At 42.4% G+C, this 15,086-nt stretch overlaps 1 protein-coding gene across 2 annotated transcripts in view; it reads left to right on the top strand.

Annotated features, from left to right (window-relative positions):
* The window catches only part of GYG2 (glycogenin 2), a 52,703-nt gene extending 39,695 nt beyond the window's left edge, over nucleotides 1-13,008 (top strand). Inside the window, exons 9-11 of one of the 2 annotated variants that reach the window (XM_011972116.1) lie at nucleotides 6,252-6,356; nucleotides 7,643-7,747; nucleotides 11,450-13,008. In XM_011972116.1, the coding sequence (XP_011827506.1) occupies nucleotides 6,252-6,356; nucleotides 7,643-7,747; nucleotides 11,450-11,611 (372 nt within the window). In that variant the 3' untranslated portion in view covers nucleotides 11,612-13,008. Of the gene's footprint in view, nucleotides 1-6,251; nucleotides 6,357-7,639; nucleotides 7,748-11,449 lie in introns of both variants that reach the window. The other variant, XM_011972115.1, reaches the window with a different exon arrangement.
* Nucleotides 13,009-15,086: the final 2,078 nt, after the last annotated feature.

Raw genomic sequence — 15,086 nt, 5'->3', positions numbered from 1 at the left:
GTGGATATCAGGAGAAATTCCATTTCATTAATTCGCACCCCAGGTGGTCTTTGAAATGAGTTGTGCAACATCACTGTCACCTGCTGTCCGTTTACTGAGTTACTCTGGGTATTTTATTTAGGGGAGCTGAAACACAGATTTAAAAATAAAAGGTGATTTTCATAAATCGCAGTAACGTCATAAAAGCTGGGTGTACGTCTGGAGCTCTTTAGTCCAGTAGCTCCTTTGGTATATATAATGATGGCAAGGTTGACGTGTTTTGGTTTTGTTGTTGTTGTTGTTTTTGAGACAGGGTCTCGCTCTGTTGCCCAGGCTGGAGTGCAGCGGCACGATCTGGGCTTACTGCAGACCCTCAACTGATCCTCCCACCTCCTCCCAGGTAGCTGGGACTACAAGAGGTGCCAGCACGCCTGGCTGATAGTTTGTATTTTTTGTAGAGACGGGTTTCACCATGTTGCCCAGGCTAGTCTTAAACTCCTGGGCTCTAGTGATCCGCTCATCTCGGCCTCCCAAAGTGTTGAAATTACAGGCATCAGCCACCGTGCCTGCCCCAGATCTGTGTTTTTAAAAGTAAAGCTGAATATTAATTTTTTCCACATGCATTAATGTATTAAGGAAAAAGTTGCAATTAGTATCTTCTCCAGTGTTTTATCTTCCAGTATTTGGGGTAGGGAAATGTAGTCAATTAAAAGATCACAGATGTCCTTCAGTTTTTTTTTAAGCTATCAAGTTTTTTTACTCTTGTTTGTAGCACATCTTATTTTATTTATAATATACTTTTTTGTTGAAGTATGCCCTACTTTTTTTTTTTTAATTTATTTTTTGAGACAGAGACTCGCTCTGTCATCCAGGCTAGAGTGCACTGGTGCGATCTCGGCTCACTGAAGCCTCCACCTCCTGGGTTCAAGCGATTCTCCTGCCTCAGCCTCCCAAGTAGCTGGGACTACAGGTGCCCGCCACTACACCTGGGTAATTTTTTGTATTTATAATAGAGCCGGGTTTTCAGCATGTTGGCCAGGCTGGTCTCGAACTCCTGACCTCAGGTGATCCACCTGCCTCAGCCTCCCAAAGTCCTGGCATTACAGGCATGAGCCACCACGCCGTGCCTCTACTGACATGTGTAGAACTGTTGACTGTGTCCCATATATCTATGACACAGTTATCTGCATTTTCTGTCAATCTTTCTCCCCATACTTCAGTCTACTGACTTATTTTCTAGTTAACTGATCTCTTTGGCTATGTCTAATCTGTTGTTAAACCCACATTCTAGTTTCAGTTATTATGTTTTTAGTTCAAATTAACATCAGATTTTTAGTTCAAATTAGCATCAAATTAACATCAACGTAGTTTCAATACTACCTTGAATATTTTTATCTTTTTCCCCACTTTATTTAAGGTATTTCTCACATTTAATTATAGTCCATGTCTGATAAATTACATATCTGGGTGGTTTCAGGTGGGTTTGGTTTTGTTGTTTACTTTTGTTTGCTCTTGATTTTCACTCATTTGGTCTTTTCTTGTTGTGTGATAGTTAATTTTTTAATTGTGAGGACCAGTCTATTTCTGGTTCTCCTCTCAACGACGCCACAAATAAAAGCTTGTGGTGTGTACCGGGGTCCCTCGTCTGTCCTGATTGTTAATAGTTATGGGCCCCTCAGCCTCCTAGCACTGCTGGCAACTCTGCTTAGTTTCTCAGCTTCCCAGCCTCTTATTTGCCCTGAGTGGAAGTAAGGTACCAAATGTAATGTTTACCTCTTCTGTTTGTCTCTGATATCTTCACTCTTAATTTTGTGCTGCTTTAGTAGCTCTCTGATGTACTTAAAAAACAAAATTCTAGACCAGGTGTGGTGGCTCACACCTGTAATGCCAGCAATTTGTGAGGCCAAGGCAGGCAGATCACCTGAGGTCAGGAGTTCGAGACCAGCCTGGCCAACATGGTGAGACCCCATCTCTACTAAAAATACGAAAACTGGCCAGGCGTGGTGGCATGTGCCTGTAATCCCAGCTAGTCAGGAAGCCGAGGCAGGAGAATCACTTGAACCCAGGAGGGACATGTGGCAGTGAGCCGAGATGGCGCCACTGCACTCCAGCCTGGGCAACAGAGCAAGACTATGTCTCAAATAAATAAAAAATAAAATTCTATATACATTATTTGTGCAGCCTTTTTAGGTATTTTTGGCAGAAGACTTAGTGTGAAACAACAGCTTCACCAATTGCTGAAAGTGGAAAAAATCTCATTTCAGTTCCTGAACTGATACATATATATTTGTATTTTTAGCATTTACCACCTCCGGCAGTAATAACTTTCACAAATGTATAGCCCATAATGCAAAGGAGTGCTTCATTTTTTGCTGTGAATATTATCTCCTTGGATTGTGTACTGGAACATTGTGTATCTGTTGTCTATCTATTCCCTGCCTCCTCTGCCTTTACGATGTCCTCTCTCAGCTTTCATCTTCCCAGACAGAGCATTTTGTTTTAAGCATCTCTGCATATCTCAGCCTCTCTCTCCAATGAGCTGAGAATTCTTCTCTGGCCTGCCTCCAGTTTCAGAGTCTCTTCTTTCAAGGTGACCCCATCTTCAGTCAGGCTTTTAGGGGATTAAATCAGTAGAACAGTTATTACCTAAGGATAAAAAGAAATGCAGTTTGTAAAAGTCACATTTTATATTCATGCGTTCACAAGCTTGCCAAAAATGTTCTTAAGAGCAGACTTTGAGATTGCTGCATTCTCATCTTAAAATTTCTCTCTGCATGATACGCAAGGAGGAAGTTTCTACTTTTTACTAGTAAAAATAATGGCCATATTTATTCATAAATGTTGGTTTATGTTTCAGTCGTTAATATTAATTGTTAAGTAAGCCTGTGGGTCTTGATTAGAAACATTAGCAAGGGCTGGCTGAGCTGCTTCTCTTCCTCGTTTGAATTCTTAAGATTAACACATCTGCAGAAGGCAAGCTGAAAACGTCCATCATTATTTCATCCTTTGTAATCAAACATATAACCCGGAGTTAAATCCCTTCCAAGGAAGGATTATACTTCATGATCGGCCCCGTGGAACTTATTTATATGTTTATTGTTGGGAGAAATTAGATTACAGAAACAGATGGACATTTTCCCTAATCCAATTTAAGGAGTTGTGTTTTGAGCACTTCTTCTTTGCCTGTCTGGCTGCTTCATTTATCCATCACAATAAGTGTCTGTGCGACATCTCACTGAAAGCCCCATGACTCAGCGAGTCATTTCTCCAGGTCCTTTTCCTTGATGTGTCAGTATTCAAATCCAGGACATCCCTCTACCAGCCCTGGTTGAAGAAAGAAATTATTCATTTTTATGGGATTCATATGGTTTATGATAATGCAGTTATTGCATTCATCATTTTTTCCCAAGACCCATTTTGGTGTTTTGCAGACCCTGGAAAATCATGTACATTGCATACAGCCGAAGGGCAAGGCTTGGCAGACACAGAGGCACATACCCAAATCCCGCTCTCTCACTTGCTAGCTCTCTTGTGTTCTCGTGTGCTCTCGTATGTTGGACAGTATCTCTGTCTACAGATTAAACTTTGTAGCAGTAAGAGGGAAGGCTCAACCTGTCTGCCTCATAGGGCTGTGGGGATTAAAAGGAATCATGGCTGAGAAGCTTATGAGTGTCATTCAGCACCCAGCCATGAGCATCTACTAAAAAAGGAGTCCTGTTATCATGGTTGTCTGATGTCTTTGACAACTTAGAATTTTGTATTACACCATAATTCTTAGAACTTAATTTTATGTTTGGATTTTACATACGTAGCTGAAATCTGAAAGAAGCAGCCCATATTTTATTTAATGTCAATTTTTAAAAATTTCTCTCCAGCTGTATTGAGGTACCACTGACAAACGAAAATTGGTATGTATTTAAGGAGTACAATTTGATGCTTTGTTGTATGTGTACATTGTGAAACAATCACTGCATCAAGCTAATTAACATTTTCATCACCTCACATAAATGCTGTTTTCTCCTCCTCCGCCTCCTCCCCCTCCTCCTCCTCCCCCTCCTCCCCCTCCTCTCCCTGCTGCCGTTCTTGGTAATGAGAACATGTAAGATCTACTCTCATAGCAAATTTTAAGTATACAATCCTATATTGTGATCTGTGGTCACCATGCTGTACGTTAGATCCCCAAAACTTACTTATCTTGTATAACTAAAACTTCATATTCATTCCTTCACTAACTTATCTTCATTCTAAGCTCCCCACACCGGCCCCTGGCAACTACTGTTCCCCTCTATTCTTCTGTGAGTTATTTAAATTGCGCTTTCATAGGTTGGGCATGGTGACTCTCACTTGTAATCCCAGTACTTTGGGAGGCCGAGGCAGGCAGATCACTTGAGGTCAGGAGTTCAAGACCAGACTGGCCAACATGGTGAAACCCCGTCTCTATGAAAAATACACAAAAAAATTAGCTGGGTTTGGTGATGCGTGCCTGTAATCCCAGCTACTCGGGAGGCTGAGGCAGGATAATCACTTGAACCCAGGAGGCAGAGGTTGCAGTGAGCCGAGATTGCACCACTGCACTCCAGCCTGGGTGACTCTGTCTCAAAAATAAATAAATAAATAAATAAATAAATAAACAAACAAATAAATTGCACTTTCGTGATTATGAGTTAAAATGGTCAAATTTTTAAAAAAGTTCATGATTACAGTGTTCTCTTTTACATCTTAAAGTTTCACTAAATCCCACTAATAATGACTTTGGGGGGTGTCCAGTTTTTATACCTTTTTTCTATTTCTGTGCTTCTGTTCCTTTGCCTTAGGGCATTGCACATGCTGATCTGCTTTCACATGCATTTTTCAGCATGTTCTTCTTCTTACTGCATTTCCAGTCATTCTACATCATTGGCTTCTACTCGTCCTTCAGGCTTCATTTTAGGTATTACTCCTCCAGGAGTGTCTCCCCCTTTAGACCAGGTGAGGTTTCTTGATAACATTTTCTTTCCTAGAATTGATAACCATTTTCTTTCCTAGAATTTCTCATGGCTTACCATTTTGTATTTGTTATTTGTTGATTTTCTGTCTTCTTTGACAGTAAGCTTCATGAAGGTGCAGATCGTATCTGTATAGGCCACTGTTTAATCTTCACTACCTACTGCTCCATAAACACCTGTGAAATGCATACATTCATGCCTCAATTAGGAGAATGAACTGGACATTCTCCTAAAAGGGAATGCTAGGATCAGAAATTTGGGAGCTGAGTATCCAAGTGGCTGATCTCCACCCCAGCTGACATCACTCAAAATCTCTGGGACCATGGCCTGGGAGTCTGCATTTGAAGGATTACAATTCTCTTAAGTTGGCCTGGTGCAGCCAACAGGGGCTCATGTTGAGGCTCAACCCTATCCACCCCCAAGAATTCCACAGTGTGTTTTCAATGAGGATGTCAGTATTCTGTGATCTCTGTTGCTCACACTCATTAAGCTAACTGCTTTGTGACCTGACCTGATGGAGGCCCCAGTGTTTGGACACAGGTTTGCTTCTTGACCCTGTATTTGTCAAGGTAGGCTAGCTGCTATAACAAACAGCCCCCAAATATGTAAAAGTTTATTTCTCATTTGTATCACAGCCAGTTGGGGTGGCCAAGGTATCCTCTACTCCATGCAGTCTTTCAGGGATCCAGGATGCTCCTATTGTGCACCACCTTCTAGGGCAGCTCTTCTCAAGTGAGACTCCTTGGGAGGATTAGGCACTGTTGCTGATGGCAGCCATTGTACATAATGCATTAAGTTATCTCCTCCACATCTAGAATGGTGTTAGATATGGACCATCCTTGGGAGAGTTGAGAGAAGAGTCACCTGATTTGTTCTGTGTTTGGTTTTATTTTCTTATGGAGGCCCAGTTCAGAGAGGGTGGAGGGATCTTGTTTTTCACCTGGCTGGTGGAAGAAGAGAGGATAGGGATATCTTATTCCTGTCATTGCCCAGCCCAGAGGTGACTCACATCACCTCCTCGCATTCACTCAATCTGCTTGTGAGAATCACTTCCATGGTCCTGTCCAGGTGCAAGGAGATCACAAAATGCACTTGGACATTAGCCCGAGAAGAAGAAGAAACGAAGACAGGTATTGGTGAGCGTGTCACCTTGCCCCAGACCTATCCCGTATCAAGTTGTATTTGCACCATGGAGGCAGAAAAAAATAGAGTGGGTATTTTCAATTAAGTTGCATTTATTTGCACGAAGGTTTGACTTAACTTGCCTTTGCTCTTTCTTTATAACAGATGATAGATTGTCCTGAAATTGAGACTCCTGCCGTGATAACGTGTGACCCACTGTCCCAGCCTTCCCCTCAGCTTGCAGACTTCACAGAGACTGAAACCACCTTGGTATTCCTCATCTATATGACCTACACATGGCCAGCTCTCTTACTGAATGTTATTTTCTCACAGTGTCTATCACCATTACATACCAGTGGGGGCCATATGCTTTTAAAAATTCCTCCCATTTTCTTTTTTGAATGGGTTCTCCCACCTGGAATAAGTTGTGTTGTAATTAGTCTATTTCTCTATTATGCAGCTGGATAAGGAATCTGGCTGTCTTTTCGAACTTACTGTGGGTTTTTCTTTTTGATCATTTTGTTATTCTCTTCCACTTTGCTTAAAAAAAATTAGTAAGAAAAAGATATAGCATCAAGATGTCATCTATGTCTCCATTAATTTTTTTAAACTTTTGATAGGACTTGCACCATGTCTAAAATCAGTATTCCGTGACTATGGATTTTATTTTAATTCTTTTTTTCCCTAAATTTACCCTTATGAATCTGGGCTTTTATTGCCATATATCATCAGAAAAGTGGCTTTATGGACACCCCCCTTTTTTTTTAAACTCTCAGAGAGACTATCTTAGTAAAATGCTTCTGTAGGCATTTGGTATAAACAAGTCAAATCTCTCTCTGAAAATTTAACTTTCAGGAATTGCATAAGAACTTGTAGCATCTCCTCTTGTCTGAGACGTAGTGGATGGCTCAGAAAAAGTGAGGGGAGAGAAGGTGAGCTATTTTTAGCATTCCCAGAAAAAAAGATCAAGCGCAGCCCATTAATTTTTTTTAAAAAGTTAATTATAGGGCCGGGTGCGGTGGCTCACGCCTGTAATTCCGGCACTTTGGGAGGCCGAGGTGGGTGGATCATAAGGTCAGGAGATCGAGACCATCCTGGCTAACACAGTGAAACCCCGTCTCTACTAAAAATATAAAAAATTAGCTGAGCGTGGTGGCAGGCACCTGTAGTCCCAGCTACTCGGGAGGCCGAGGCAGGAGAATGGCATGAACTCGGGAGGCGGAGCTTGCAGTGAGCTGAGATCACGCCACTGTACTCCAGCCTGGGCAACAGAGCGAGACTCCGTATCCAAAAAAAAAAAAAAAAAAGTTAATTATAATAAAGATGGGTTCTTGCTATTTTGCTGAGGCTGGTCTTGAACTCCTGGGCTCAGGCAATCCTCCTGCCTTGGCCTTCTAAAATGCTGGGATTACAGGCATGAGCCACCACGTCTGGCCTCAACCCAATAATTTGATTTTATTTTACCCCAGGATAAAGAGTTCTTCGTCATTTAGATTAGAGCTACAGTTCCCTGCAGCCCATCGCAGACTAATGATTGAATGGTTATGTTTTAGCAGCCAGCAAATAAAGTCGAAAGTGTCCCATCCGAGGAAACCTTTGAACCAAGCCAGGAACTCCCTGCTGAGACCATCAGGGACCCCAGTCTGCAGGATGCACTGGAGGTGGTATCCAAATTCTTCCCCTTGCCCAAGGCTCCCGGTGGGGGCCATCTACCGTCACTGAGGTCAACTGCATGCACACAGCAGCTGTTAATTTTTCAGCCTCATTTAACAAAAGATAAGAATCGACTTTCCTCTTCCCCTGCCTCTGATTCTTCTGTCTTCTCTCTGGCGTTTGCCTGGGGTGATTGGCTGACTCTCTTTTGCCATCTTCAAGTCTGATCATCACACCTTTTCTCTCTTTAAAAACTGTTCTGCAAAAGTGATCAGGAGGGAAGCTGAGGGACTATGGTAATTAATGCATAGCAATCCATTTTCTGAAATGAAGAGATTAAAAGCTGAAAATTGGAGGGAGTGGGGCATGCAAATGTTCGAATCCAAATGGGGCATGCAAATGATTTCTTCTTTCGGGATGAAATGAGAGATGCATGCTTTCTGTTCCTTTCTCTTAGAGATGTTCTCATCTTCAACTACATTCTCTCCATGAATGCATTTAATGAAAGCAGTTGCTAACGTTTTCTCTTTCTCTTTAAGCATGATCTAATAATGCCATTTGGTCTTTAAGTAATAATCAATACAGCTCTAGAGCTAGGTTTAGGTCTAGACTGAAAGTTGGTATTGAACGCACACTTTAGAATGTGACCTACTATATCATAAATGTTTTTGTTGGCTAAATGCCTTCCCTGGACAGTCACCCTTGGAGAAAATGTGAAAGTTTTTTTCCTCATTCTTACTTGGTTAATGTTCAAATGCAGCATTTCGAACTTAATTTCTAGAGCTATTGGTTGAGGTCAAGATTTCTTATAAACATGTGAATGTATCCCTTCGGCATGTTCCACCCTTGTGGTCATCATTTGAGGCTCTATGAATTGAATCTGTAGTTATTAGTGGGTGACGGGGCATCAGTGTGAGGTTGGGTAGACCTACGTTGGACAGCTCAGCCATGTGATAGGTTTGGGATCCTGGGTGAGTTCATTACTTTTTCTTTTTATAAATTATTATTATTATTATTCAGAGACAGGGTCTTGCTCTGTAGCCCAGGCTGGAGTGCAGTGGCATGATCATAGCTAAACAATCCTCCTGCCTCAGCCTTCCAAGGAAATGGGACTATAGGCATGGGCCACTGCAACCAGCTAATTTTTTATTTTTATTTTTGTAGAGTTGGGGTTTCACTATGCTATCCAGGCTGGTCTCAAACACCTGGCCTCACGTGATCCTCCTTTGTTGGCCTCTCAAAGTGCTGGGATTACAGGCATGAGCCACCGCGCCCGGCCTGAGCTCACTACTTTCCTTCAGTGTTCATGAGGGGGAGGCTGGGCTGCCCGCCTCGCAGAATTGGAAGGAGGAGTATTAAAAAGGAGAGTGGTCTAGGGAAAGCCCTAGTTAGTGCTTGGCCCATAAAGATGAGGAAAATCTCAGTCATTGATTTGCTAAACTGGGGCACTTTGACCTTCTTCTCCTGTGTGTCCACACTGTCCTCTAGGGGACCTTTATTTAGTGTCTTGTATAATACCCTAATTCATCACATTGGAGCAGCTTGTTGTTTTCTTGGATACTCATCTCTTGTTAGAAATGTCACAATCACTGTGCTAGTTTGTCTTGAAAACTAGTATGGGGTTGGGTGCTGTAGGTCCTGTTAATTCCAGAAACATCTCATTCTCAGGAACTGAATAGATCTAAATGCAAGTGCCTTAGAGGGGAGAAATGCTGCAGTATCCTGAAGTGGACTTTTAAATGTATTTGTTAACTCTTGCTATCACCTTAATCAATAGGATAGCTGTCTTTAAATAAAATATAATATATGGGAACGAGTGTAGAAGGCAGAATCTTATATGTAAAAACCTTTTAAAAACACTGTGGCAAGTAATTAGAGAAGAAAGTAGTATATACTCATGGTGTAAAAACTCAAATATATCTTTCTATATATCTATCTCTATACATATCATGTATCTATCTACCTCTTATCTGTTTTCTTTTTTTTCTTTTTCTTTTTTTTTTGATGGAGTCTCACTCTGTCGCCCATTCTGGAGTGCAGTGGTGCGATCTCAGCTTACTGCAACCTCCGCTTCCCAGGTTCAAGTGATTCTCCTGACTCAGCCTCCCGAGTAGCTGGGACTACAGTTGCCCATGACCAAGCCTGGCTAATTTTTGTATTTTTAGTAGAGATGGGGTTTCACCATGTTGGCCAGGTTGGTCTCAAACTCCTGACCTCAATTGATCCACCCGCCTCGGCCTCCCAAAGTGCTGGGATTACAGACGTGAACCACCACACCCAGCTATCTATGTGTTTTCTATTTGTCATCTATCTCATCTATATATCCAGTCATCCTCACATCTAGATAATAGATACATAGATATAGAAGAGATAAATGATAGGTAGTAGATAAATAGAGATGATAGATAAATGAATGATAGAGTGATAGAGAGAGAGAGATATTTTAGATAAACAGATAAATGATAGAGTGATAGATGATCGATAGAATGGATAGATGGATGGATGGATGCATAGATGGATAGATAGAGTGATAGAAAGTACATAGGTAGAGATCACAGATAGATAAATAGGTAGATAGACGATGGAGTGATAGACGACATGATTTATTGATAAATAGAATGGATGGACAGATGGATGGATGGATGAATGGATAGATAGAACATAGGTAGATAGATGAGACAGATGATAGATAATAAATGGTTGGTAGATGAGATAGATGATAGATAGATAGATAGATGTGTGTGTCTATTATTGTTACCATCTTTAAATTTTTAAGTCTTTTTCTAGTTCTTGGTAAGAAGTGTCTAAAGCAAACGTATTTATTCTTTTTGTTGACTCATCTGAAAGCCAAACAAAAGTGTGTGTGTGTGTGTGTGTGTGTGTGTGTGTGTGTTGTTACATGCTTGCATATTCATCTATTTTTTCATATGTCCCTTAAGAAGGGAGAAACTCTGCATTGAAAAAACTATCAGAATTATTATTTAAATTCCTTTGCCAAGCAGTCCAAATTATTATAGGCTTTACTTACATGAGGTGAGTTTTTTTTTTTTCATTTAACGTAGTTTGGTTATTCACTGTCATACAAAACAGAAGTTTTGGTGGGTGACAGTACTAAGTAGTGTGTGTGTTTAAAATGGTTTAGTGGCTAGAAATGAAAACAATTCAGGAAAAAGAACACATACAATTACATTTTATAAAATTTCAAGAAAACTTAAGCAAAAAAATTATCTTCTAAGCATATTAAACTAAAGCTAGTGTGTATTTAGCTCAAAAGAAAAGTGCTGCTGGGTGTGCAGGCTCACGCCTGCAATCCCAGCTCATTGGGAGGCCAAGGCAAGAGGATTGCTTGAGCCCAGGAATTCAAGACCACCCTGCGCAACATAATGAGACCCCATCTGTGCAAAAAATACAAAAATTAGCTGGGCATGGTGATGTGCACTGTAGTCCCAGCTACTGAGGAGGCAGAGGTGGGAGGATCTCTTGAGCCCAGGAGGTTGAGGCTGCAGTGAGCTATGACTGCACCACTGCACTCCAGCCTGGACGACAGAGTGAGACCTGTCTCATTAAAAACAAAGTGCTAGTGATTCGCAGTCTCTTTTAGAGAACTGAGACGCATCTTTCTGCAGAACCCACACTGGATGGGTTGTAGCAGTCTTTCCCTTGATAACGGACAGCTGCAAAAACCATCTCCCACTGATTATCTTCCCTAGGTCGACCTGGCCGTCTCTGTTTCCCAGATCTCCATCGAAGAGAAGGTGAAGGAATTGAGCCCAGAGGAAGAGAGGAGGAAGTGGGAGGAAGGCCGTATCGACTACATGGGGAAGGACGCGTTTGCCCGCATCCAGGAGAAGCTGGACCGGTTCCTGCAGTAATCCGGCAGCTGGTGGGCGTTGCGTATAGTTAGACAATGTCCTGTTGGGTGATCCTCTTGCGTGGAGATCTCCTCTGGTCCTTTCAAAGGAAAACGCTGTTGAACCTTGTGCCTCTATTTATGCTTAATCCATTTGAGTGCCTCACACAAAAAACGTAGAGTATAGAAATCCACCTTAATGCCCCTCGCCCCAACCCCTCCACCAATGCCTTCTGGGCTTTCTTCAGAGGTCACTTCTACCCTTGAACCTGTTGGCAAAAGTGAGCAGTAATAAAATTCTAGTAGACCCTTGATGGTGGTGTCTGCTGTTGCCCGAAAGACCTCTGAAGTACGCTGGAGCTGTGTCGTACAGGTGCTATGAGACCTACCCTATTTAGAATTAAACCTCACTGCAAATGTCCTCCCATTACTAAGCTAACAACACTAATATACGTATTTAGCACCTCTGAGGCTTTGCCAAGGAGATCCGTTTCTGTAGGGCTAAGGAAACATTCAGACATGGTGACTTTGACTCTCATTTGGACTTGGCGAAGCGTATCCGAGAAACGCCCCGGCTGTGGTCTCTCTGCTTTAAATCCTAACAGGACTTCCTAGAGCGTTGACAGAAATTCTACTTGTGGACTTAGGGAAGAAAGGTTGTAGGTGGCTTGGGGGATGCAGGTGGCTTAGGGGATCTAAACCGATTCACTTGCTGGTTGAGAAGAATCAAGGGCTTGTCCCCAAACGATTTAGAGCAACAACTTGCTCAGGATAACAGGATCTAGAGATGCTCTCTGCTTGATGACAAAAGTCAGGGTGCAGTCGGTCCACCTTTGACTGCTCTTGGCTTGGTCTCTACCGTCACTACCTCAGTTCTTAATAACTTAGTGAATCACTGCGCTCCTCGAAGTCATTTCCACTCAGCTCTTTCCAGAGAATTCTCAGTTTTATGAGATGGGACACTTTATTCCACGAGAAAGCCTCATTGTCAGAAGTATCTTCATTCAATGGGCACGGTATGCTGTGTATCTCAACAGGTGGCTGTCGGGGGCCACCGAGAGTGTCGTTAAAAATGGGCGTCGTTGTAATAAAGAGAGGAAAGTGCGATTTTTGAAATGTTTGGAAGGTTTATTTATCATGCACATCCCAGGGAAAAGCAGAGAGTAAATTAGAGATGGGATAGGAAGGTTGTGGGAGAACTCGATTCTAGCCTGTATCAGCTGGATGTGTTTACGTGGAGAGGAGTGGCCACTTTTTAGGTCACCTGAAGCAGTTTAGCCTTTGGATAGAGGAACCTGCCTGAATTTATGGCATTAGTGGTGGCATTTTTTTTGTGCAAGATGTGATGGAGGGGCTGTTTCTCTTTCCTTGTGGTTGGTTAATAATCTTCAGTCTCAGAGGGCGATGTTCATAGGATATTTCAGGGGTTCATTTAAAATAGCCATATGGCTACAGTCTCAGGTGAGTCAGGGTTGGATGGTCATTGGCTTTCAGAGGGAGACCACAGGAATGTTCAGGGAGAAAATGTCAGCTTCTCTGAGGACCAGAATTCACGTTCACAGGCAGTGATGAGCTGGCTTATGGAGTGAGTCCAGTCTGGAATTCTGCCATGCATTCTAGCCTGTATCATCTCATTTGGACAAATGCTGACACGTTTAAATTAAAATGTTAAAAAACAGCCATGTGGTCTCCTTCCAGTGTGTCTGCCTGTTTCCTGCGATATCAGAGTTATATTTTACATTAAACCAAGGGCAGGGCCTTTCTATTTCATTTTCGGCCTTTTCTATTGTATTTTGTTTTGAAAATAGTAAGCATTGGGCTGGGCGTGGTGGCTCACTCCTGTGATGCCAGCACTTTGGGAGGCTGAAATAGGTGGATCACTTGTGGCCAGGAGTTCAAGACCAGCCTGGGCAACATGGTGAGAGCCCGTCTCTACCAAAAACACAAAAAAATTAGCTGGGCATGATGGCACATGTCTGTAATCCCAGCTACTGAGGAGGCTGAGGCACAAGAGTTGCTTGAGCCAGGGAGGCAGAGGTTGCAGAGAGCTGAGATCGTGCCACCATACTCTAGCCAGGGTGACAGAGTGAGAATCTGTCTCAAAAAATAAATACATAAATAAAATATAATATTAATAATAATAAGCATTATTTGAGCTGGAATTGCAAGGTAAAACTTTAAAAGTAAACAGTAAATTATTTTATTTTTGATTTAAAATGTTTTTTAATTGTCATGTAATAATTGTACATTATTACGGGACACATAGTAAAGTTGCAATACATGTAATGTATGCTGATCAGGTCGCGGGAATTAGCATATCCATCTTCTCCAGCCTGTACCATTTTTTGTGTTGGGAACATTCAGTATTCTACTTCTATAGACATATATTTGAAACTATATATGATTTTGGGCTGTAGTCATCCTACAGTGCTGTATACCAGCGGTCCCCAGCCTTTTTGGCACCAGGGACCAGTTTCATGGAAGACAATTTTTCCAGAAACCAGGCTTGGGGGATGGTTTGGGGATGATTCAGGTGCATGACACTTACTGTGCACTTTTTTTTTTTTTTTTTTTTTTTTTGAGATGGAGTCTTGCTCTCTGCCCAGGCTGGAGTGCAGTGACCAGATCTCAGCTCACTGCAAGCTCCGCCTCCCGGGTTCACGCCATTCTCCTGCCTCAGCCTCCCGAGTAGCTGGGACTACAGGCGCCCGCCACCTCGCCCGGCTAGTTTTTTTGTATTTTTAGTAGAGACGGGGTTTCACCGGGTTAGCCAGGATGGTCTTGATCTCCTGACCTCGTGATCCGCCCGTCTCGGCCTCCCAAAGTGCTGAGATTACAGGCTTGAGCCACCGCGTGCCGGCCTGTGCACTTTATTTCTATGATGATTACATTGTAACATGTAATGAAATAATTACACAACTCAGCAACTTGTAGAATCAGTGGGATCCCTGAGCTTGTTTTCCTGCAACTGGACAGTCCCATCCAGGGGTGATAGGAGACAGATCATCAGGCATTAGATTCTCAAAAGGAGCACGCAACTTAGATCCCTTGCATGCGCAGATCACGGTAGGGTTTGCATTGTTACGAGAATCTAATGCCGCTGCCGATCTGCCAGGAGGCAGAGCTCAGGTGGTAATGGGAGCGATGGGGAGCAGCTATCAATACAGATGAAGCTTTGCTCACTCACCCGCTACTCACCTCCTGCTGTGCAGCCCAGTTCCTAACAGGCCGTGGACCAGCACTGGTCTGCAGCCCAGGAGTTGGGGACCCCTGCAATAGAACACTAGAACTAGCTTAAAAAGTAAAAACTAGAGCAGAGGATACCAGAGGCCAGGAAGGGTAGGGAGAAGGGGTGATAGAGAGAGATTTGTTAAAGGGTACAAAATTACAGCTAGATAGAAGGAGTCAGTTCCAACAATAAATTTAAATTATCAGATGGATTTTTCAGAATTGCTGGTCACAGTAAAATGCATAGAACTGTTTACTTAACCCTTTGT

Source organism: Mandrillus leucophaeus, unplaced genomic scaffold (assembly GCF_000951045.1).
Source record: "Mandrillus leucophaeus isolate KB7577 unplaced genomic scaffold, Mleu.le_1.0 Scaffold127, whole genome shotgun sequence".
Taxonomy (NCBI): Eukaryota; Metazoa; Chordata; class Mammalia; order Primates; family Cercopithecidae; genus Mandrillus; species Mandrillus leucophaeus.
This window is presented reverse-complemented; position numbering and strand designations above follow the sequence as displayed.